Below are 26,795 nucleotides of genomic sequence, written 5' to 3'. Positions count from 1 at the left end.
ATCAGGACCACTCGGCTCCAGACCTCATTACAGCCTTGGTCCAAATATGGACAAAAGAGCTGAATTCCAGAGGTGAAATGAGAGTGACTGCCCTTGACATCAAGGCAGCATTTGACCGAGTGTGGCACCAAGGAGCCCTAGTAAAATTGAAGTCAATGGGAATCAGGGTGAAAACTCTCCAGTGGCTGGAGTCATACCTAGCACAAAAGAAGATGGTAGTGGTTGATGGAGGCCAAACATCTCAGGAACTCCTGCAGCAATGTCCTGGGGCTAAGGGCAGTGTCCTAGGCCCAACCATCTTCAGCTGCTTCATCAATGACATTCCCTCCATCATTAGGTCAGAAATGGGGATGTTCGCTGATGATTTCACAGTGTTCAGTTCCATTCACAACGCCTCATAACGAAGCAGTCCGTGCCCCCATGCAGCAAGACCTGGACAACATCCAGGCTTGGGCTGATAAATGGCAAGTAACATTCGCGCCAGGCAATGACCATCTCCAACGAGAGTCTAACCACCTCCCCTTGACATTCAACGGCATTACCATCACCGAATCCCTCGCCATCGACCAGAAACTTAACTGGACCAGCCATATAAATACTGTGGCTACAAGAGCAGGTCAGAGGCTGGGTATTCTGCGGCGAGTGAGTCACCTCCTGACTCCCCAAAGCCCTTCCACCATCTACAAGGCACAAGTCAGGGGTGTGATGGAATACCCTCCACTTGCCTGGATGAGTGCAGCTCCAACACCACTCAAGAAGCTCGACACCGTCCAGGACAAAGCAGCCCGCTTGATTAGCACCCCATCCACATTCCTAAAGATTCACTCCCTTCACCACTGGCGCACTGTGGCGGCAGTGTGTACCATCTACAAGATGCACTGCAGCAACTTGCCAAGGCTTCTTCGACAGCACCTCCCAAACCCGCGACCTTTACCACCTAGAAGGACAAGATGTGGAGATGCCGGTGATGGACTGGGGTTAACAATTGTAAACAATTTTACAACACCAAGTTATAGTCCAACGATTTTATTTTAAAAATTAAATTAAAAATAAAATCGTTGGACTATAACTTGGTGTTGTAAAATTGTTTACAATAGAAGGACAAGAGCAGCAGACACATGGGAACACCACCTGCACATTCCCCTCCAAGTCACACACCATCCCGACATGGAAATATATCGCTGTTCCTTCATCGTCGCTGGGTCAAAATCCTTGAACTCCATACCCAACAGCACTGTAGGAGAACCTTCACGACATGGACTGCAGCACATCCCATGAACGATTAATAAAAAAAGTATTCCATGCTCTAATAATTCTGCATAAAGACATTTCCCTAACCCTACTCAGTGAGAATTTCACATTAGTGACTCCTTGTCACTGACTTCCCAATTAGAGGAAATAAGTCTTGCCCTATTTACCCTATCAAATCCCTTAATTTTTTTAAAAACCTTTACTAAATGTCCTCTTGGCTTTCTCAGCCCCAATGTAAATAATCCAGCATCTCATCTTTCCTCATAACTACAGTTTCTCACCTTTAGCACCAACCTGATTAATCTACACTCTTCTCTATGGCTTTAATGTCCTTTCTATAATTGAGATGCCACAAACTGCAGTGTAACTGGCTTAACCTTTGTCTTGTACAAATTCATCTTGTACTAGCCGATCTCCCACGGCAATGTATACAGAAAGTTGAGACCAAGTGTAGACTTTAGTGGTTTCATAATGGGGAATGCAGTAGGGGCCTTAAAACAAATGGATGCAAAAGAGATGTGATAAAAAGGGAGACAGCTCAAATAGATAGGACAATGAATTGAGTAAATCAAAGTCCAGGCTATTTTTATCAAATTCTTGCTGGAAACAACATAGGCATGTTTAAAAAAAATTTCAACTTGTGTGGTGGTGTATTTTCTTGATCTCAGCTGTAATTGGATTTCTGAATTTCTCTTTCCAAGGCTCTCAAAAGAAATTATACAGAAAGTGAAATACAGTCACACCTTAAGAGTGGTGTCTGTTTTTTTTTGTAATTGCAGCTTCAATTTCTACTGTTGAAATTTGAATGCAGCTGGTTGAGGGTCCAATAAAATATCAGATTAAAAATAATTCTGAACTGTTTAGCAACAAGTTACAATAGTAATATAATTACGTCAATGTATTTTTTTTTCCCAATGGTTAGCACAAGTTTAATCTAAGATATACTGTACAACATTTTGCTCAGCCTGACCTCCACAGTTGGAAACTAAGTAAAATACTCTGACTGAATGTTGGGAAATACTTTTGCAACAGATGTATTTGGAATGTGCAGCCAACTTGGAACTTGTAAAAAGGTTTTCACAATCTGAACGTTGGCTCTAAAAATACTCGCATGGGGTCGTAGGAGGTGGGCTCATGCCAATGAGACCCCAATGAAGTATCAATCTCAGTTAGGCTATTGTGAGGAGGTGCTAACATTACCTAGAAGGGGTAGCAGTTGATGGAAAGGCACTGAGACTTAGCTGGATGCAAGTTACAACAAGTGGTGGTGAATGGAAATCTAGAAAAAGTGGAATATTTTCGCGGATCCTCACACATTACTTTTGGTGGGTAATTTGACCAGAACATTAGTTTCCTCAATGAATGATCCACAGGTACCTACACCACATTATTCAAATTGAAAAAGGTACACCTTTCAACTTTTAAACTGATCTCACTTCAGTTGACTACTGTACATTATAGCTAATTTAGGTCTACTTAATTAAACTGAAGATCGAAGTACATTTGGTTATATTGTAGCAATGCAAGCTTCCCTTCAGATATATCTGAAAAATTAGATCAAGCACCTGTTGATATTACATGCTCATAACAGTTGAGTCAATGACAATCACAATCTCTTTCCCCAGTAGCACCATTTACCTGTGTTGGATAAATGGTAGGTTCACACGTGCAATATTCCTGAGTTATTCATCATTGATTAGTACCATGGACTACCACAGCTAATCAATATTGTTCCTGTATCAGACACACAAATGTAATGGTCTTGGTAATTTTTTTTCGCTGTGAATTGGGATACGGTCTCCAAATTCCAGCTAGCAATCTAAATGATTGGATTTTCCTCAAATTATGAAACAATTCATTAACCAGTGTAACAACTGTACTCAAAATATTTTCCTCCATTTTTTCCTAGAATTTGATTTCTCCTACCAATTTTTCTCCTTCACTTCAAACAGACCATGTCTAATTTTGGCCACTTAATTTTTTTTATATCATTCTTTATTCTCTTCATTCACACCACCCTCTTCTATCTACTTATGTGCCAAATTTCTGTTTTCACCTACACATTCAAACAGATTCCAGCTGTTTCAAGCCCATATAAATCTCTACAGTCCTCCAGACCAACAGACTTTAGTTAGGAGCAGATGCGACTCCAAAAACAGCTGGGAATCATCAGCAAATGCTGTGATCTTTATTTGAACAGTCAGCAAAACTTCCAAAACAGTTTTATTCTGGTGTTACTGCCTTCCTCAATATGATAGTGATTACATGAAGAACTACAAGCAGCCCCCTTATACAGTTGAATTGTTTATCAATAATATCAAAAAGCATACAGACAGCACTGCAAATAATTTTGTAAACAACATTCCTGTGCTTCACAATTGCTTCCATTACTAGCAGATGTAGCCTTTGGTTCCTTTCCTTAATTTTTGTTCCCTCTCTGTTTTTTAATCACGCATTTTCTCCCCTTCCTCTTCTCTCTCAGGCATTGACATCTTGTTGGGGTACAGCTTCAATGGCACTGGTCACCAGCCAGTACCTTGCCAAAATTCACGTCAGTCTTGACAGCATCAGGAGGCAATTCCACTGCATGAGGCATCACAGTAGTGCCTGATCATATCCTCAACTGATGTCTGCACAGCACACTTCCAAGTATGTGTTACTGGAGAGCAACCAGGAGCAAAAATCCTGAAATTTTCTTCTCTTCATCTCAGGGATGCTGATAGCAAATGTAGTGACCCTGCTGCTGCCCTGGCTATCTTAGCACAGACCGGAAGTTAGACCTGGGACCGTCATGACTCCTTTCCATTTAACTTTGATACTTTACATGGCTTCTGGACTCAAGTTTGTATCCTGCAAAAAAAAAGCATGAACAGCTCCACTCGGGGTGCAGCTTAAAAAGTCATAGGGTTATACTGTCTCGATACAGTCTTCAACAGTTCAGCCCACACATTAAATAGGATAACTAGTTCCGGTGGTTGAGAAAAAAGGGTGACATTCAAGCAGCCTCTTGGCAGTGCCAAGAGCCATGACTGTGATCCTACTGTAAAAGGTCTGAGTTTTTTTTTAAAAATGAGGAAACACTGGAGAAACTCAGACTTTATCATCTGGAAAGGGGGCATTCAAGAGGCAATAATGCAAGATAGTTAAGGGTATGGAAAAGGTAAACCAAAATATTACCTCACAAGCTGTGAGAGTAAGTCAAGTTCAAATTAGTAAGATAAATTTAAGGTCATTATCAGTAAATTCTTCATACAAAGTGATCAACATATGGAATGGACTCCAGATAGAAAAATGGAGGTGAAAACCCTGGAATCATTTAATAATATGTTGCACTGGGGTTAATGAAGTCTTTCTAGATGAGTGAATTAAGAGGGGCCTAATGGTCTTCCTTGTCTGTAGTTATCTTGAGATCTTCAAATCTAGTACGAACTTGGCAGCTTATTTTAAGAACAGCTAACTTAACCAGACCAGTGTAGGGTGGCATCTAATAGCCACCAAACATGCCAAAAGCAGCTCAAGCCAACAAATTCTTCCATGGGCTCTGGATGTCCTCTGCATCATTGTATGATGTGAAGGCCCACTTATACTTCACAGTGGCTTTCACAAAAAACAGCCCTATAGAAAGGGAACTTTCCACTTCAGCAAAAGCAGTAGCCAAAAAAATAAAAAGATTTCCCTGACCAACTGCAATTGAATCAGTTTGAAAGCATTTACTCCTGCTGTGACTCACTGAACAGTGTAAAACTATGCAAATAAAAAAGTTTGCTGTGCTTAAAGAAATACCCTCAGATGCATCTAACCTTTACTTTACCCGTGCTTTTTTTTCAACCAATTTTCTCCGTTACCTGAGGCAAGGGTCTGCGGCCATCTGTCACCGAAGTGGCTGATCCATTTACATGCTTGGGGACTGACTATTTGACCACAGGTGGCATTGTAGCCAAACGTAATCCTGTCAATGTGAGGAGCTGCTAGATGTTAATCAGGAGCAGGAAATCCTAGCTGATTTTCCCTTCCCAACCCAAGGCCACTAAGGTCAATTGTGGTTACCATACTACTGCCCTGGCTGAGGTCAGTACAAATGGGAGATTAAACCAGTGACCTTTCCTGGCCCATTCAGCTCAACTTCACTGCCTTAACCAGTTGATGTCGGTGATGGACTGGGGTTGACAATTGTAAACAATTTTACAACACCAAGTTATAGTCCCAGTTGAGCCTTTGCAATGGGTTATATTTCCTTATTTAAATGAATTTTGTGTTTAGTTCACTAATAGAAATACAGGAATGTGATTTTTTTTAAATCCAGAAACCTGACCACTGCATTGTTTTCTTTATTTTCATCACAATGGGGATAAAAAATTAAAAATACTAAAACTTTAGCTCGTCTATACTAAATATTCTCTGCAGTTTTTAAAAATGTTTTAGTTGTATAAAACTTACAAGAGTGAATGATAAATTCCTGTAACACTGACGTTAACTGCTCAGAGGCTGTCTGAAAATGAGTCCAATTGTTTTGGTGGAAAAGTATTAAAAAAGGTCAGATTCGGAGCAGGGTCCATGTCAGTCCAGTTCAACCAACCCTTTACTTGTTCTTGTTCTGCTAATCTCTATGATAGATCTAACGCCAAACCACCAACATCTTCTTTGGTCAATGAACCGCTAACAACAGATTTCAAAACAGACCACAAGCGTAATGGAAAAATACTTTTAAGCTGCTCTACAAATACATAAAGAAGCAATCGTCAAAAGTAGTGCAGAGCCAGTAAAACTGTAGCAATGGAACAGGCAGCAATTGGGCAAATATCCAGTTTTAGAGTACTAAAGGGCTATGATTAATGGCTAGCTACCTGCTAAACAATAGTCTCATTTAAGTCCCGTCATGGAGACTGCTACTGTGTATCACTGAGTTTCATACCATACAGTCATTTAGATGCTAATCATCATTTATAATGCCTTCTACTGTACAGTAGCTGGAATATGTAAAGTTTGAAATGCTCTAAGGACGTCAGTGTCAATGCAGGTCAGCAACATCACTAATAACCAGGTCATGCATTTTGCGGAATGACAACTGGAAACCCGAAACACTCAATTTGTTGTAAACAATTTTACAACACCAAGTTATAGTCCAGCAATTTTATTTTAAATTCACAAGCTTTCGGAGATTTTCTCCTTCCTCAGGCAAATGTTTCAAGATCTCCTTGAAGCCTACGCATTTATACATATTGAACAATACATGGTGTTTACAGACTGCCCCTGCAACTGCCCGTTGCCAAGGCAATCACCGTGTTCAGACAGAGAGGTGTTACCTGCAGAACCCCCGAATACACATTCAACAAAAAAACAAACAGGGAAAAAAAAGAGAAAAAAAAACAGAGAGAGGCAGAAACATCCGGAAGGCAGAGAGAGCCAGCAAATGACCCATTATATTAAAAACAGATAACATTTGTTCGCTGGTGGGGTAACGTGTAGCGTGACATGAACCCAAGATCCCGGTTGAGGCCGTCCTCATGGGTGCGGAACTTGGCTATCAATTTCTGCTCGACGATTTTGCGTTGTCGTGTGTCTCGAAGGCCGCCTTGGAGTACGCTTACCCGAAGGTCGGTGGATGAATGTCCATGACTGCTGAAGTGTTCCCCGACTGGGAGGGAACCCTCCTGTTTGGCGATTGTTGCGCGGTGTCCGTTCATCCGTTGTCGCAGCGTCTGCATGGTCTCGCCAATGTACCATGCTCTGGGGCATCCTTTCCTGCAACGTATGAGGTAGACAACGTTGGCTGAGTCACAGGAGTATGAACCATGCACCTGGTGGGTGGTGTCATCTCGTGTGATGGTGGTATCTGTGTCGATGATCTGGCATGTCTTGCAGAGGTTACCGTGGCAGGGTTGTGTGGCGTCGTGGACGCTGTTCTCTTGAAAGCTAGGTAATTTGCTGCGAACGATGGTCTGTTTGAGGTTGGGTGGCTGTTTAAAGGCGAGTAGTGGAGGTGTGGGGATGGCCATAGCGAGGTGTTTGTCCTCATTGATGACATGTTGAAGGCTGCGGAGAACATGGCGTAGTTTCTCCGCTCCGGGGAAGTACTGGACGACAAAGGGTACTCTGTTGGTTGCGTCCCGTGTTAGTCTCCTGAGGAGGTCTATGCGATTTTTTGCTGTGGCCCGTCGGAACTGTCGATCGATGAGTCGAGCGTCATATCCCGTTCTTACTAGGGCGTCTTTCAGCGTCTGTAGGTGTCCATCGCGTTCCTCCTCGTCTGAGCAGACCCTGTGTATTCGCAGGGCCTGTCCATAGGGGATGGCCTCTTTGACGTGGTTAGGGTGGAAGCTGGAAAAGTGGAGCATCGTGAGGTTGTCCGTGGGCTTGCGGTAGAGTGAGGTGCTGAGGTGCCCGTCTTTGATGGAGATTCGTGTGTCCAAGAAAGAAACTGATTCTGAGGAGTAGTCCATGGTGAGCTTGATGGTGGGATGGAACTTGTTGATGTTATCGTATAGTCTCTTTAGTGATTCCTTGCCGTGGGTCCATAGAAAGAAAATGTCGTCGATGTATCTGGTGTATAGTGTTGGTTGGAGGTCTTGTGCAGTGAAGAAGTCCTGCTCGAACTTGTGCATGAAAATGTTGGCGTATTGGGGTGCGAATTTGGTCCCCATGGCTGTTCCGTGTGTTTGGGTAAAGAACTGGTTATCGAAGGTGAAGACATTGTGATCCAGGATGAAGCGGATGAGTTGTAGGATGGCTTCCGGAGATTGGCTGTTGTTGGTGTTGAGTATTGATGCTGTCGCAGCGATGCCGTCATCGTGGGGGATACTGGTGTATAGTGCCGAGACGTCCATCGTGGTGAGAAGTGTTCCTGGTTCAACTGGTCCGTGGGTACTGAGTTTTTGTAGGAAGTCTGTAGTGTCACGACAGAAGCTGGGGGTTCCCTGTACGATGGGTTTCAGGATGCCCTCGATGTATCCAGAGAGGTTCTCACACAGGGTTCCGTTGCCTGATACGATGGGACGTCCGGGTGTGTTGGCTTTGTGTATCTTTGGGAGGCAGTAGAAGTCTCCCACGCGGGGATTACGTGGGATGAGAATGCGTAGGATGCTTTGAAGGTCTGGATCGAAGGTCTTGATCAGTTTGTTGAGCTGGTGGGCGTGTTCTTTGGTCGGATCTGCGGGTAACCGTCTGTAGTGTTCCTGGTTGTCCAGTTGTCGGTATGCTTCTTTGCAATAGTCTGTTCTGTTCTGTATGACTATGGCTCCTCCTTTGTCCGCTGGTTTGATGACGATGTTGCGGTTGGTCTTGAGAGCGTTGATGGCGTTGCGTTGTGCTCGGGTGACATTCTGGACTGTCTTCTGAGTGCGGCTGATGAATCTGGCATTGACGCATTTCCTGACAGCTTGAGCATACATGTCCAGCTGAGGGCAGCGACCCTCAGCTGGACATGTATGCTCAAGTCCAGTACTTCCCCGATCACAAAAGTATTTGCAAAAGGTAACACGCTGAAACGCTAACAACCACGAACTGTTGGAGGCATATAATTCACATATGGAACATAGGTGGAAGTAGGGAAGGGAAGCACCAATGTATTCCACATCTAAATAACTGCCATTAAAAAAACAAATGCACCAGTCACACACCATATTTGCCAAACATGTACAATCTGTTTAGATCACTGTTACCATTATTATATTAATCAAAACAGAATGGTTAGTTATGAGGTCTGCTTAACTTATGGCAATCTGCTGTAATGCCAAACAACCTCAATATTTGATTTATACAGTATATGCATTTTAGCTATAATTGTTATCAACAGCCTTTGAAACAAGGATCTTAATGGATTAAATTGACAAGCTTAACTTTTCTCCACTGAAACTAAATCAGCTTCACACGAGTGAAGAAACTCCAACACATTAATTTCTCACGTAAAGCTTTTCATCATAGACTCACTGTCAAAAGTTACTGATATTACAACTTTTGTTTTGGAACAGATGTTGTATAAAGTACTGTAACCTATCTAGTCATTCTTATTGCTGCCAACTAACTGTACTTTAAGTAAAAACAGTTTCTAATGCCTAAACTCTATAGTCTATCAGCATGGTGGAGAGATCAGGAGGATATGGTGCATTTGTACTATTTCCAGTGCATACCCCCAAGGCAGGTGCTCCATTGTATTAAGGGCCAAAGGCAGGTATATGGAGTTAGATCACAGATCAGCCATGATCTTATCAAATGGCGGAGCAGGCACGAGGGGCTGAATGGCCTACTCCTGTTCCTATGTTCACCTGGTGTCAATGCTATTCCAGATATATTTTGAGTATAATGTCAAGCTTCAGTTCATAGGACACGCCTACAGAAGCTGACTTGTGTTCAGCATGACTAAAAAGGTATTGGAAAGAAGCCCAAATTATAACAATGGTTCTGGCCATCTATTCCTAAATTGAAGTGACTGCACTTCCAAAAGTAATTTATTGTGCAACATGCTTTGAGGCACGTCAACACAAAAGGTGGTATAGAAGAGCAAATATTAATGTTAAAAATTTACAGGTCTAGAAGTAGTACTAGCAGCTATTCTCTCAGGTACAGTGTCACTGGTACAGTGTCACTGGTGAGTCCCCAACCCCTATATCTTGGACAGCATCTTTGCTGCCAAATATCTAGTTAAACGACAGCTTGATCCAGCGCGGCTACCAAAAAGGACTCCTTGTTGCGTATACTGGATACTTGATCTTGCACGCGGACATCTTTTCAAAAGATAGACTGAAAAGCATTCGAGTGAGACAAGGCTAAGTGAATCCAACAAACTGGTTTATTCTACATGAAATATATCAATGAACTGAACACATTTTCAATAAGATCTCCCTATTTCTTGTCGGTTCTCATACCACAAATAATAATAAAATGCAACTGTCCACCTGTTATGGATTGAATGGATGAGGCAGGAGAGAGGGGGAGACTGGGAGACAGGAGACAGGGTTCTGACCCCTCTTAGCTCTCAGGCAAGGATTGACTTTGAGCCTCCAAGTTACTGTCTTGCATTAGAAACCCTCCCCTCAATGTGGAAGCTGTGGCAACTATATTATCTGCTCAGCTAGGCTCCCCTGCAGGGCACATTGAATTAAAACCCACTCCAGTATTAAGAGTATGAAAATGAATGACAGATTACACAATTCTGATGACACTTTTGTCTTGTATTCTACCTAACTATCTGAGTCAACAGTCTCTCTGGTTTGTATGTTTCTGGGAGTTAAGCCTTTTTAAACAATCCACTTTTGTAGCAAAATTATAACATTTAAAAATAGGTAAGTCTCAAATGTTACACTTCCATTGGCTGCAAATGGGTACACTATCATTCTGAATTTGGTTTAGCCATTTCCACTTTGGAATTTGCAACGGCACATCTACGTCACAGGGCCTGTTTTATGGTGAAAAAGACCATTGAAGTGTATTAAAGAAATTATTTTTTAAAATTCAACAAATCAGGTCTGGGGAAAAAATTTTTTAAAAATGTTGCCCTGTGCCAGCAGCCGCTGTGTGTGTTTGAAACAGCTCATTTGAGATTCCTGTTTGTATAATCTCTCATTGGTTGGGGTGACATTGCTTTTACACCTCTGATTACTATCAGTAGCCCAGTAAAATGCTCAACGACTTCTATTTAAAATTCATAATGGTCACATTTTATTTACACCATCCCTCCCAATTTTACAGATGTACAGGCTTTAACACAATCCACTTCAGAAATCAGTCCGCAGCAGTAAGGAAGTGACTCAGTAGGTGATTCTGATTTAAGCAATGGCAAAGAGCAGCACATTTGCCCTTGTCCTTGTATGACTGGCAGCTCAGCTCCTTTCAGTTTCTGCCACTGATCAACAGCCCATGGCCCTGGTCAATTTCAAGCAGAGATGCCACCCACACGGCACTCTACATGGACAAAGTATTTAATTAATATTCCCACTGGAATGGTGCCAGAGACTATGTGCAAATTTTCATTGGCCAATTTAATTGTCAATCGTGTGCGCACAGATGCGTCCCGGCTACTAGGGACATTTGCTATCACGTTATATGATGTTATTTATTCTTTATACAATATTCAGTGACGTGTCAGTTGCTTTGATTTATATTGCTACATTTCACTTATCTTAAGTGAAACGGAGACTTGTACATACTGATGAAACATCTAAACAATGCAAGATGATTTTGTAGCTAATTCTGAGCCACTGAATTTAGATAGCAATGTAATGTAAATTTTAATCAGGTAATTTGTTGCTTTATTAAATCCTAAGTATAATGCGTTAGTTCAGTTGTTACACGAAGCATTTCCTTTTACTACAGTACTTTGAGGTGAACTGTTTTGGGAGAGAATACTTAATGCCTTTGCCTTTTCCCGTTGCTGCAGAGATATCCACAAATATCTGAGTCGTTGCTATGTTTTCTGTGGTGTATTCCAATGAGTTCTCCAGTAAATTTTGGCAGAAATTTGCCACTGGAGGACCAGGGAGTCCAATAGTCTAACTTGTGGTATTAGTCACCAATATCACCGTTGCAGCGAGTTCTGGGCCATTATCTGTAAGCTCATCAGTAAAAGATCATAACATTTTCCTTCTTTGTAACTGGGACAGTTCAAACTATAACAATGCAGTTAATTTCCTTCTCCAGTTAACAATTAGAAACATACAGCATATCACTCATAAGATGCATTAACAATGTTCTATTCATTGCATACTTCTTGTTCATAATGATGATTGTGAAAAGTATCAAAAATTTGAACGTGTCTGCCGAGTGTATCTATTAGATGTTACTAAGTTTCAGACATTTCCTGCTCTGAAACTAACAAATGACGCTCAGGGACATTAAGCCAATGTAATTATGAAGAAAAAAAAGATAGAAAACATTCAAACGACAAAGAATGAACAGGAAGAATGATTGAAAATAAAAACTAAAAGAGCTGGAAACAGTGACCAGCTTACTGAAATGCAACAAGAGCAAACGTATAAGCTTTTCAAATAAAAACCAAATCCCAGGTGTAGAATAAGTCTCTGCCTGAAAAACGAAAGTTATTTAAAAAAAACCAAGAGAAATACAAAGCGACGGGCTGAGTAAAAATCTGAAGTTTAATGTCCTCCTGGAACCAGAACTGTAAAATCACAGCAATTCAACTCAAATCCAAGGGTTACCAAATCAGACTAATCTATGGAAACTGAGGATTGTGATAGTTTTAGGCAAAATAGAAGGGAGGAGAGAGGGAGAGAAGGATTCAAATTTATAGTTCACATTTTTTTTTAAAAGTAGAAATTTTCAAAAATTTTCTTTAAAAAGTTTAGATATTAGCCCCTCTCTAAATTTGTTTTAAAGAAGGAATTAGTCACATTTGATTTTGCAAAGTTATTGTTCATTTAGCCTAATCATGCAGAATGCTAATTTTTAAAAACAATAATGCACAACCTCCGGTGGCATTACTTGAGACGAGTCAGAAGACACCGTTCGTGGCTATTTAACAAAGAATACATTGGTAGGGCCAATGATTTATGGTGATTGAAATTGAATTTATTATGGCGGAAAGTGCGACACTATATGCATGATTTTAAATTATTGTTATTAACACATAAAACGTATTAAAGCAGAAGTATCAAAAATTCAAATCAATGTGGACAACATATGAAAGGAAGCACGTTACCTAATTTTGACTTCCTCATCTGATATGCTTCAAATAGTGTCTGTAGTTCTTCATATTTCCTAGTTAATTGGATTTTCAAGCAGTCCAATTTGGGGTGATATTGCAGATTCTGCTCTGCCAGACTACGATTACTAGCAAGACTCATGTCTTTATTTGGTGGTATATTCCGTACCTGAAAAACAAGAGAAATTTCTTCAACTTCATATATACACCATTTTACATTTGGAGAATTAGCAAATCTCTGCCAAAAACCAATGTGTTCTTGTAATTGGTACATCCTTTCTTGTTACTTGAGTACGGTTGCAGTATTTCGAACTGTTTTTATTCCAGCCAAGCATAATTCCACCTTTACCTATGCATTATTACCCACTGCTTGGGTTTTCCTACATACTGCCCACAGCACAAAAAGTTTTCCTTTAAAAAGCAGTGTCCCCAGTCTAGCAATGATAATATAATTGTGTTGCCAATCACATCTGCTGCTAAAAATAAGTTTATGAAATTCTTCTTGCTAAGTTCACACCATAGCAGAATTCTAACAGATGTGCAACAGAATTTCTGAGCAAGATGTTGTACAAATAAAGCCTGTGTAGAAATGTTGAAACTTTAAATTCCAAATTCTGTTTACTTACTTCTTTTTCCTAATTCTGTCCAGCAAGCTCTCATCCTTTTGTGATATTTTTTCCCCACGTAGAAGGGTTGAGGCTGTGGAGTGCACCACCAGAGTCAGTGATTGAAGCAGGAAACTGATGGGTTGTGTTGATCTACCCCAGGTTATATGGTACTATGATTATCACGGTTGGAGAAACACAATTATCACTAGTTTTATCTTTCCATTACATTTCTCCTATTGGAGACCCCATGTCTCTGTCCATAACAGTGCACTTGGATGGGCATTACCAAATGGCATGCTGCGCACTTTCACCAGACAAAACGGGATGTGCGGATATCCCAAAACTAAACGTCACTTTTTTTAAAATGAGAGAACATATTCAGCAATGAGTTTTTCCTTGCTCAATTCAGTTAACCATAGAAATTTTAAGATGCTTACTCAGAAACCGTGTTCACTACATTATGGAACACATATGCTAAAAAGGTACCCGATTCTTGTTCGGAGTGGTTCATATTTCACTGCTCAGGCATTTTATTTCAAATTCTTTGTTTGCATTTTATATCAAATGTTATTTTTCTACTTCCCTCTAGGTAAGAAACGAACACTAAGCAATCCAGTTCTTAAGTTGTTTATTATGTTTTTTAAAAAAAATGCTAACCATTGCCAAAGCTCACCAGAAGTCTGCTGTGCCCAAATCTGGGAATTAAAATACAATATGGTTGTATAGATACATTTTACAGAGCTTGATGTACCAGAGATTAACTCATATCATGTCCAATTAGCATGTTATTTTCTTTAACTACACCAAAGTTACATAGTAATAATTTAGATATTTCCAGTGCCAACCAAACATTGTGAACTCAAGAAAATCTCTGGTAAAGTCATATTTAATATAAATTAGGGTTGTCAATTAATCAGTTAACTCCTGCAATTAACGCACGTTAAAATTTATCTCCAAAAAAAATTAGTTTAAGTTAATTGCAGAAGTTAACTGCAAATAATCGACAGGCCCACTTGTAATATTTTCTTATCCCACTGGAACACTGCAGCGTCTAATCAAGATTATTTTCACATGCAGATTTTTCAATTCCACTGATATTCTATCAAGTATGCATCAGGAGTAAGACATAAATATTTAACATCTAGCCAACGGTTTAGCACCTCATCTTCCACACGTATACACTAACACATAGTACCTTCGACACTTTGATACTGCAAACACTAATATAACATGCAAGTTCCCAGGAAGGGTGAGACTATTTACAGCTTTTGAACGTATAGCTCTGAAATACAAACACAACTCACTCTGATTTCCTTATCTGCAGTAAAAATGATCAAAAATGTCTAATGACATTTACATATATAACTTGCCTCACATGACTCATTTTGCCATTTTAAAAAGGGGCACCACCCTTAAACAGATGTCAAGATTGGAGCAGTTAACTTAAAAATGTATATTATACACAACATTTTATAAAAGGAATTGAGTTTTCACAGTAGTTACACAAGCTACTGAAAAAGAACACTGCTTGTTTAAAGATGATTACATACTTCACCAAGCACGTCTGTACTGAGTCAGCTGACCTTAGCCAGGCGGCAGTTGGGAAGCTCCAAGGCCTCAGTGCTAAGGAGAACTGAAGAATTCCTATTCCTAATTGCAATGCAAGAACAGGATTGCGATGCTTTAGTGCTGAATAGCCCATTAACACTCACCACCTAGCATCACAATGAGGAAAGTTCACTTGGGTGAAGTACTAACCAGCTCGCTCCCCAGTAAAAACTAGTTGGACTTTTGGGACAACAAATTAGAAAAGTCACCAGCCAGCAGTCATCTATTAGTAAGCTTCACTAGCACCTAAATGGTCTTCCTTTACAATTATTTCCATTGTCAATATAGAAAAGGAGAGTTTCTCAATCTCCAAATTGCCCTTTCCTTTTTACTGTAAAGACAAAGAAGATTCTAGATTCTCTCATTCCTATCAGTGCAATGAGATTTATTAGAAAGTTACTCCACATAACTTTAAAAATTAAGATTTTGTATTTCACAGACTAATTTAAAAAGGGTAATAAACCAATACCAGAAGTTGATTAAAGTAAACTTTACAAAGTGAGGTTTATATGGCATTATTCTAGATTTAACAGGTTGGGGTCACTGAGCTATAGTATTACAACTCCTAGTCATTTTTACACACGACTAACTGCCTTTAGCCTTTCAACATGGCACTGCCCTTCCTGTTGCACATTTTCCCCCAAACAAACAAATTCAGTCACACACCCACAGACACTCAAAATTTGGGAAAATACAGGAGTTTTTAAATTTATATAAAATTTTCATCGAATGTATTTTATGCAGACGTATACTTTCAGTGGCTGTGGCTTTCATATCACCTGTTAATCATTTAGCTATTTAAAGAGTTGAACTAACCACAACCAAATATCCACATGCTGCCTCCGATAAAAAACACTGCAGTGGCAGTTCCAAGTACAATTGCAGTCTTCAAGTCTAGAGAGAGGAGTCAGAAAACCCAGGAGTCTAAAATGAAAAGTCAAAAAGCCACCTGCCCTTTGCAGACACCACGTGGTTTATATAAGACATATGATAGGAGTGGAAAAAAAAAACTAAAGCTGAAGTATTCCTACTTGTTCTCTTATTCTCTCCTGCCCTCCTTCTGTGCTATAAGATTCTATGATCCTTATAAATATTTAAATTTCTAAGACATCAAACTTTAGCCCCAAGGGTTGCCAAAGTGTTTCTACAGATTTCTCCAATTCAACATCAGGATTTACTGGAAGCATGTTGATCTAACATAATGAAAGACAAAAATGTTTTAGAAAATAGAGACACTGTAGCAAAGTATCAAGTTGATTTAAATCCAGGCACAAATACAAACCTACACTAGGCATACAGCACTACTGCATAATCGGTGATGGTCCCTTGAGTAACTTCTTCAGGCACTATTTTATCAGTTGGTTAACCCTGTGACCTACAAAGATTAATGAGGCACAGCTCATTTGTCCACAGTAAGGTTTGAAATGATTATCTGTATCATCTACTATGGGGGACAGTCAACTATCTATCTCTACAGTGAATCTGCAACTGTGTCAACCAGATCTAGTGTTATTGTTAGACAAATCTGAAATGCATTGGACTTTGGCTCTCCTGCTTGACTGAGTTTTACCAGAATGTTGTTTTGTGAGATTTCATTTGTCTGAATTTCCTAAACACACCTCAAATCAATAGTTCAATTCAATTCACCGCTCTTCTGCCCCTATGTAACGGAGTCCAGCCAGTCTCAATTAATCAAACGTGACAGATCGTCAACATCAACCAAGCTTAAAGCTGCAAGATCTTATTCTTAACCGGTCAGAATTTGCTGTCAAAGTAATGGTGAGGCTAATGGCATTCACCGTTATTTATGTGTAAATGGCACAGCAACTTTAGGCAAGGGGCAGATGCATGGTTAAACGCGGAAATCCAAAAGTTGCTGTCCGAGATGCGCCACTCCGCCGTTACCTTCGTGAAAACGGCATTTCACTGTCTGCTACACCATTGAATGGCGTGAAGTTGCTGTATTCGCGTGATAGATACAAACTAAACTCACAGAAAAGTTAAGTCTTGACCATTTCAGTCTAACTACCCTTTTAACGACATGATAAGTGTTAATTATTGCCATAGGCCTGGAATTTTCTCCATCTGACTTACATCAGTATTATGCCAAAATCCACACTGCCCTTGCCGTCAGCAACTTAAGCCAAAATTTCCTGTGGATCTCATTTGCACATAACAACCTTCACAAAGTGAGCACATATTCAGCATAACTATTAGGGCCCCAAAGAAACATGCGGAACATAAATCATCATCTTTCTTTATCTTGTTATGAAAATTAGTTTAAAGCCATCAAGCCATAATTTACATAGTTACATTCGGCCCAACTGGACCATGCCGGCGTTTGTACTCCACACGAGCCTCCTCCCACCCCTCTTCATCTAATCCTATTAGCACATCCCTCTATTCCTTTCTCCCTCATGTGCTCCTCTAGCTTCCCCTTAAATGCATCAATGGTATCCATCTCAACCACTCCTTGTGGTAGCATGTTCCACATTTTTACCACTCTTTGGGTAAAGAAGTTTCTCCAGAATTCCCTATTGGATTTATTAGTGATTATCTTATATCGATGATCTCTAGTTTTGGACTCCCCACAAGTGGAAACATTTTCTCTACATCTACCCTACCAAACCCTTTCATAATCCTAAAAACATAATCAGGTCACCCATCAGCCTTCTCTTTTCTAGACTTTCCTGAGAAGTGCATCCTCTCAGTTCTGGTATCATCCTTGTGAACCTATTTTGCACCTGCTCCAGTACCTCTATATCCTTTTTATAATATGGAAATCAGAACCATGCACAGTACTCCAAGTGTGGTCTAACTAAGGTCTATACAAGTTTAACATAACTTCTCTGCTTTTCAATTCTATCCCTCCAGAAACATGCACTGTTGCATGTTTAAGTAAATACAAATCTGGAAGCTTTTCTCTTTTTAGAGTTACAGATTCTAAAGGATATACAAAATAAGTAAAGTTCCCCGAAAATTTAAAAACAAATTGCCAAGAAAAATCGCCATCAAACTCTAGAAATAAAGCTTGGGGCCTGTTCCAAGGCTGAAACTCCTCAGTCACACAGATTTCAGGTTTGGTGTGGATGTGCTATGCTTAAATATTTGGACGTTCATTTATACCAGCTCAGAACTGGCTTAAATGCAGGAAACTAGCATTCTCTGGTCTTTTGCTATGTTAATGAGCAAAAAAATGTTTTGATAGATGTAACTTGGAAGCAGGGCAAACGATCGAGGAAATTCGCTGTAGCACTTGTGTGGAAAACCTCCTAAAAAGTGCAACACGGCTCTTGCAATGAAAATTCCGAGACATAATCTTTAAATTTTGGACAAGTGTAACACCATTATAGGCTCATTCCAACCACAAACACTACTAAACTTAATGTTGGGGCAGGATTGATGGATCACCTGGTCTTTTCCTGCAGTTCATGTTCGTATGTACTCAAAATCACAAAGAAATACCATTATCTAGAAATGTGGAAATATGGAATTATCCGGCCAAATGGAATTTAAAAGTTGTACTTGTAATAGCGTAGCATGAATAATCTAAAGTGTCAGTAGACATCCATTTCATATGCCAAGCCTATTGGCTGATTATTCTACAAGCAGAGAAACTCCAAAGCATCTTATCTGAAAAAAACTACTGCTGAAAGTGGAAAGTAAATACCAGTCTAACACATTTATACTGTGAAATTACTGGCTAGTAAAATTCAGTAACTAGTTAACATTCCATTATTGTAGATTTCAGCCCTTCCAACTCTATTGATAAAGTCTGACTGAACATAGTTTCAAATAGAAGAGTGAGAACAACTAAGTTTAATTCTAGAAGCAATACTTCTGTTACTGCTATAGGTATTGCATTCATTATATAAATGTGGCAACTTGTTTTTAAATTAACAAATCAAGCAGCCTTCAGGTTTCTGTTTAAACCTCTCTATTAAGCTAGATGGCAGCTACCACTGTTTGTATCAATGTAACATGACATAACTTCTACAAATATAAATTTGGTCCACAACTATGGATGAGGCCGTACCACTTGTACTACTATATATATATATATATATATATATATATACACATATATAAAAAAAACACAATAATATAACAATGTTCCTAACATCAATGGTGTACTTTCATCCAAAAGATAAAATGTAACTGCAGCACTAAGTTTCTTCAAACAATGCTGCAGTTAGATTTGGCTCCATAATAATCCAACATGAAGATAAGCTGCTATCAATTTACAAGGAGTTTGTTTTTGAAAAATAGCGCTACTTTGTGATTTGAAGGACAAAAATCACTTGAATTTCACAGAACTAGATTAATACAAATCTAACACTATCGCATAAACTCATCACATTTCCAATCTTCCATGTTCAATATTTAAGACAGATAAAACTATCTTAAATAGCTTGATGTACTGGGCAACTTCTTCAAATAAAAATTAACAGATCATTTATCTCATTGATGTTTGTGGTATCTTTGTGTGAAGGACGGCTGGTGCATTTGTCCACATAAGGACCGTAGCTGTAATCAAAAGAAATTGTACATGAAAAGCCGTTGCGATGTGATGGGACATTCTATAAGAGTGTTTTTCTACCAGCTCTTGCCTTCAAATGTGTACACTTCCTTTCTGCCATTTCCCCATTGACCCACATGCTTTTTATTCGCTCACCATTCAGGAGCGGACCAGTGATGCAGTGTGAAAATGCCAACCCCGCCCCCCCCCAAAAAAAGGGGAAAATACTGTAAATTTGAGCACTAATAAAGAATTATTTCCTATTGAACATTCAATAAAAATGAATACATAAAAATGTAATTCATTGGAGTTTTACACTCCACAATCTCTTGTTCCATGTTTAATATATTGGCTTTTTAAAATATAAAACAGCTACTTACTTCAAATACAAGCCAGTTTGCCAATTGTTATGTACTGTAAATATTTGCTTAAAAAACTACAAGTGTAATTCCAGTTCCTGCGTAATCCTCATTTAGTTTCCAGGACTACTTCCTACTTATGAATGCCATTTTCTCAAAAGCAACAGCTGAACAAACCTGAAATATAGCTGCAGCAATGTATCCTTGTTGTCACAGCACTTGACAAAGGAACCTTTGTTAAAAAAAAATCTGGTACACACAAGTAGTCATGAGAGCGCTCCCAAAAGCACCAGAAGAGACATTTCTTGGGGGAGGACAGGGAAGAAGAGGTGATGGAAATGCAAACCAAAAAGATAATTGTTTTCATATAAAAATGCACCACCCTATATGATACTGAGCTATCCAAATCAAGACGATACTGGATTTGATCCTGACTGGACTGTTTGCTGATTTCAGTTGAGGTACATTTACTATTGGCCTTGAGCAAAACAGCCGGAGTCTCCCCATCTCATTTCCCTTCAGAAATCTTTGCTGGAAAGTGCACACATGATATCAGTTGAGGGCAAGACTGGCCAAGCCAGTGGCTTTCAAAATTTTTTGATTGGCAGTCTCCTTGCAAATAATGACACACTCCCAAAGATCCCTGTCCTAGCTTCTAGAAGACAGTAAGAGTACAATAAATGCAACAAAAAAATTATACAGAAACAAATAATGCAGTAATAAGTCAACAAATGGAGAAAGTTACTTGAGCATGTAACAGAAGGATGTCGGTAGCCATGGAACCAGAATCCCAATACAAGTCAGCACCCTCGACAGGAGGGGCAGATTTTAAACCAGTCACACACATCACTCACCAGTTTAGAATCATAGAATGGTTATGACACAGCAGGCCATTCGGCCCATCAAGCCAGCACCGGCTCTCTGCAAGAGCAATCCAGCTAGTTCCATTCCCCTGCTCTTTCCCCATAGCCCTGCAATTTTTTCTCTGTCAGGTACTTATCTAATTCCTTTTTGAAAGCCACAATTGACCCTGCTTCCACCACCTTTTCAGGCAGTGCATTCCAGATCCTAACAACTCACTGCATAAAAAAGTTTTTCATGTCTCCTTTGGTTGTTTTGCCAATCACCTTGAACCTGGGTCCTCTGGTGCGTGAACCTTCCGCCAGCGGGAAGAGTTTTTCTTATTTACTTTGTCTGGACCCTTCGTGATTTTGAATACCTCTATCAAATCTCCTCTCAATCTTCTCTGCTCTAAGGACAACAATCCCAGCTTTTCCAGTCTATCCACGTAACAAACCCCTCATCCCTGGAACCATTCTAGTAAATCTTTTCTGCAACCTCTCTAAGGCCTTCACATCCTTCCTAAAGTGCATTGCCCAGAACTGGACACAATACTCCAGCTGTGGCCGAACATAACATCCTCGCTTTTGTACTCTATGCCTCTATTTATAAAGCCCAGGGTCCCGTATGCTTTCTTAACCACTTTCTCAACCTGCCCTGCCACCTTCAATGACCTGTGTACATATACCCACAGGTCTCTCTGTTCCTACACAACCTTTAGAGTTGTACCCTTTAGTTTATACTGCCTCTCCTCATTCTTCCTACCAAAATGTATCACTTTTCACTTCTCAGCATTAGATTTCATTGGCCACAGGTCCACCCATTCCACCAGCCCGTCTATGGCCTCTTGAAGTCTATCACTATCCTCCTCACTGTTCACTATCCTTACAAGTTCTGTGTTGTCTGCAAATTTTGAGATTGTGCCCTATACACCCAAGTCATTAACATAACAAGGAAAGCAGTGGTCCCAATACCGACCGCTGTAAAGTCATGCATTCTGTCTTAATAAATAGTATAAAATTAAAGTATTATTGTTAAATAGCAAAATGTACTGCAATTTGGGAAGCAGATAAGTAGAGTTGGTTGCAGCGCAAGAGTTCCCTGCAGTACAGACTGAGGAGCTGAGAAGTCTAGGCACAAAAGCACAACCACTGGCAGAAATGTGTATTTACATTGTGACAAGTTTACATACAGTTTCTATTATAAATGTGGAATTTATAATGCAAATATAAATAAGGACATAATATGACTTTAAACTTAGTACTAAATTATATCTGCACAACCTGACAATTATCCCTCACCCTCTACCCCTACCCCAAAACTAGTCTTGATTCCCCACATACACCACCACAGGAGTCTGACACACTTTATATATATTTAAACTCCTTTTTACAGAAAATAACTGATCCCATTTTGAGAAACAATGTTGTAGCCTAAGACTTTCGGGGTTCACCATGTAGTATCACAGATGCATGTTTAGCATTTTCTCTCTTCACATAATTAGATTATAATTTTTTCACTATTGTAAGCTTTGTGCATTTTTACATTTTAAAAAAATCTTTTAAAAAGATGAGCACATGTTATTGCAGCAATTAGTTGCGAAAGTTAAAAATTCCCAACTCGAGCAGGAACTGGTCGATAGGTTAAAAAGGGAGGTGGAATTTATGCAAAGTTCAGGTGAAAATTCACCCCCTCCCAATTTCCTGGTTCTTAGCCTCGGCACAAATGCTGCCTAGTTAGTTACTTGTAAACAATTTTACAACACCAAGTTATAGTCCAGCAATTTTATTTTAAATTCACAAGCTTTCGGAGGCTTCCTTACAGTCAGCACTTACGAATTACACAGTAAACACAACGCCCGACCATTTATTTAGTAATTTTATCCTTTGGAAATCTGGACTACTGCACACGCCGAAAATGCTGAGCAGTCACCACATTATCCAATACTGCCCGGGTGATTTCCGGGATCCTCATCAAAGCGTTAACACCCTGCGCTCTGGGTGGGTTCGTGGCTGCGGTCACAGCTTCCCACCCCTCACCGCCGGCCGGCCGGACGGCCACCCGCCAAGCCTCAGCCCTACCCTGCCCTGCCCTGCCTGACTTCAAGCCTCTCTCGCTGGCTGCTTCACTCTATTGTTTCTCCCTCACACACAACTTTCCCAGAGCCCCCGGCCCGGGCCTAACTCAACCGACCGCCCGGGCCAGGCGCTGCCCAGGTAGTTTCTTTTTAAGCCAAGAATTCTCATCCCCCCCCCCCCCCCCCCCCCACCACAAAAAAAAAACTCACCTCCTCCATCTCCTCTGCCATTTTATTCAGTTTCTCCTCGTCCTCTAACAGCTCGTTCAGCTCTCGCAGACTCAAGGAGCTGAGGTCGGACAGCGACATTATCGCTCCGACCCGACGATTCCTCTTTTCCTCACTCCCCGTCTCCTGAGCCAGCCCGGGCCGGAAACGACCGCCTGCTAGCCTCTTGATTGACGTGTCCGCCAACCAATCGCACGTCGGATGAAGTCATACAACGCTGCCTCCAAGGGCACTCACACGCCCCAGATGTGCAATAACAAAGCCAGGTTGCAGGTGTGAGTTATAAGTGCCCTTTGGTTAGGTAGTTCTGGCTGTTGGAAGCATCTTTTAATTCACTGCCAAGTATAACCGGCCACATATATACAATGGCACCATTTTCAATATATTAAATATTACAGGGCGATGATATCACAATTTCAGTTCTCGCATATATTTATCAGAATTTTCTCAGCTCACATTTTAAAATATGTTTCCATTACTTCACATATATTTTCCTGTATACATAGAACACAAATGCACCAAAAATAAATAAACTGTTTCCATACGTTCTAAATATGTTTTTATTTATGTATTCTGCATTTTTGAAAATGTAAATTATACTTCAATATTTAAAACCTACTGTTTACATTTTCTAATTCAATTATTTTCTGCTGTTGCCTTATTTTACATCTCTCTGATCATTCTCTTTTTTCCTCTTTTACTGTTTATTTTTTTATGCCTGACTCTCCTCTCATTAATTTTTAGTGTCCATTATGATTTCTCATGCCACTTACATAATTCATGCCCTCCTTCATAATTCTTCTACTTGAAGGATGAGAGGACATTCAGTTGAAAGGAACAGGCACGCACTACATGAATCCCATGGAAATATAGGGGTCAATTTTAGGATGGCTGAGCGGGTACATTCGTGGTGGGGGGGGTTCCCAAAATTGGGGAATCCCGGAGCGGATCCGGAGCCCGGCTCCAACCCGCCCACTTCCGGGTTCCCCAATGACGCGAATCGGCACGCAGCCCCCACATACGGGACTCCCACTGGCAATCAAAGCTAACAGGATCCCACTTAAGATCAATATCTGGGTACTTGAGGTAGTTTACAGACCTCATTAGTTGGAGATTTTAGGAGGATTCGGATTTTGGACGACCCAGAGCGTGTTTCCCATGCTGGGGGAAACACTCCCGGTTTAAACAGACGTGTTGCAGCCAGCAGCAGCTGCAAAGGTCCATTTAACAGGTGCGGGGTAAACCCTCATTCATTGCAGCAGGGCACTCTGTCACCTCAGACAAAGTTTTGCCTGCCACACTATTGTCTCCACACTCCAAATTATTAAATCTTACCCTAAACTCTGCTGTACAAAGACATTTACCTACTTTGTGGACCCCTCACACTCACACCGTCAGGATGGGGTGGGGGTTCCATTACTGTGTTCATCACTCCATTGGAGGATGAGCAACATCACCAGCCTCGCCAGGCATGCCGTCCACCTCTGCCACATGGAGCTACACAACACTGCGCTTTGCAACAGGCACCTGCACAAAGTAGCCGTCCAACTACACATACATCCACTGTAGGGTGACCCAATGGGTGACATCAAGGGTGTTCATGGAGAACTTCATGAAAGGGCATTATTGCACAAACCAGTCAAGAATGGCCAAGACGTGGCAGTAGTGGTGACAATATAATATGTAATGTGAGTTGATCAGAAATCAAATAGAAGTAAAAACCATGACAAACCCTCAAACACCCTTGTGCATCCCCTTCATGCTCACGACACATTTGCCTTACGCTGCCTACTACAGCACAGGTAGTGGCAGGTTGGGTGAGGCTGACCGTGAAAGAGATGCACGAGAGGGTGAGTATGAGACAGAGCCATGAGATTGTATGAGGATTGGGTTGAGTGGTGGTGGTGGGATGAGTACTGTTGAGGTGAGTAAGTGCAGGTAAGATGAGGATGATCTTTGAGTGGATGTGAGGAGTGATGTGATAGAGTAGTATTGGCAGTGCAGAAGGAGATGTGGGGTGGGGGCGGTGTTGTGGCAGACGAGTGTGGGGGAATGAGTAACTGTACTCACTTCGGCCGATCTACTTAAGTCATTGAAGCGCCTCCTGCACTGTATGCAGGTGGGCGATATGTTGGTGGTGCTGGTGACCTCCTCTGCCACCTCAAGCCAGGCCTTCGTGGTGGCAGAGGCAGGCCACTTCCTCCCGTCCGCCGGGGAAAAGATCTCTGTCCTCCCCCTCCTCCTCACCCCATCCATTAGGACCTGGAGTGAGGCATCACTAAACATGGGAGCAGCCTTCCCATGCTGTAATTTTGGCTCCTTTCTGCAGCATCAGTCAGTGGAAGACTGCCCCTTTAAATAGGGCTCCTCCAGTTGACAGCCTATGATGCGGGTGCACAGTCCTCCCACTGCGCAGCTTTCCAGCGCGAAACCCGGAAGCCAAGGTAATGTGGAAATGCAGAAAGAGATACCTGACCATATTAACTCTCTCTAGTACATCTAACCAACGAATGTAGAAATGCATGATGGATATTTGACCATATTAACTGACCAGCTAATTCAATTTAAAGCTCACATAATAGTTTCAGAGAAGCACAATTGTGTAATTACGTTTAAGCCTTGGTATGTTGATAATTAAGTTAGCTGAGCAGGTGCTTAGTACCGTCTGGCCCCTCTAGCAGATAAGGGTATTGCTGACTACAAAAATATAATGAGAATACAGTTTCTTGAAAGGCCATGTGGCCTTGAGACTGACTTCAGCCCTACTGATAACCAGGACAGAAATGTGGGAAGGATGAGAATGCTCAGGCCTACGTGCCAAGATAATAAAGGGCTATGGACGTTCGGAGGGGGCAGGCTCACTACTTGATTGACTAACTACCTGAGCCAATAAAGAATGTACGTGTACGCCCATATTCTGTAGCAGATGGGCGTCGTTACTGAACTGTATAAACGTGAGCTGTTTCTTGAACTCAGCGAAGACGTAGCCCCAACCATTGTTTGGGGTACACATCCACTTGTACAAGTTTCTTAATAAATTCTTGCTTGTTTGAATTAAGTGTTTGGGAGTTAATGCATTGTATATAATAAGTAATATTAAGTTTAAGTTTTCGACAGTTTGAGGCTTCAATTTACCTACGATCGCCTGGGGAACCGACTGATTTTACTGGGCGGGTTACCTACGTGCCCAGTCGAACCCACACTGGCAACCCGCCTCCCTCCTAATATCGGGCCCGTAGACCCTTTAATCCATTCAAGGAGGCAAACCTGGAGATATTCAGAGGTGAGAGCATTGAGGGAATGAGGACGGTGAAATTAAAGGCTGATGGATAGTACTGCACTTGCATCAACCTAGAAAATTAGCAAAATCTGACTAACAGCTTCAGAAAAGCTGACATAGCTCCCAAAAAGCTGACAACTCAAGAATGGTCATGATTATAAACCTACAACATGAAAACAAGTAATTACACGGCTTTTTAAGTTAAGCTGTAGGTATACACAACATTCCTTCACTTGTATTGGAGCAAGAAAAAAATGAGCCTGCATTTGTAACATACATATATGATAGCCTGAAGGGGAAATCTAAATGTTGAAGGCACAAAAATAGTGTATATTTCTAGGAGTGTCTGGGGCATGCTCTCCTGGAAAACTT

General features: G+C 40.8%; 1 protein-coding gene across 1 annotated transcript in view; it reads right to left on the bottom strand.

Moving 5' to 3' along the window:
• Positions 1-23,287, bottom strand: part of vps37ba (VPS37B subunit of ESCRT-I a) — a 31,864-nt gene extending 8,577 nt beyond the window's left edge. The window contains exons 1-2 of the mRNA XM_068005759.1: positions 23,126-23,287; positions 12,902-13,073 (exon numbers count right to left, since the gene is read on the bottom strand). Of these exons, the coding sequence (XP_067861860.1) occupies positions 12,902-13,073; positions 23,126-23,224 (271 nt within the window). The 5' untranslated portion in view covers positions 23,225-23,287. The remainder of the gene's footprint in view (positions 1-12,901; positions 13,074-23,125) is intronic.
• Positions 23,288-26,795: the final 3,508 nt, after the last annotated feature.

Source organism: Heptranchias perlo, chromosome 25, assembly GCF_035084215.1.
Source record: "Heptranchias perlo isolate sHepPer1 chromosome 25, sHepPer1.hap1, whole genome shotgun sequence".
NCBI classification, from domain to species: domain Eukaryota; kingdom Metazoa; phylum Chordata; class Chondrichthyes; order Hexanchiformes; family Hexanchidae; genus Heptranchias; species Heptranchias perlo.
Note: the sequence above shows the minus strand (reverse complement) of the source record. Positions and strands in the feature narration are given on the sequence as shown.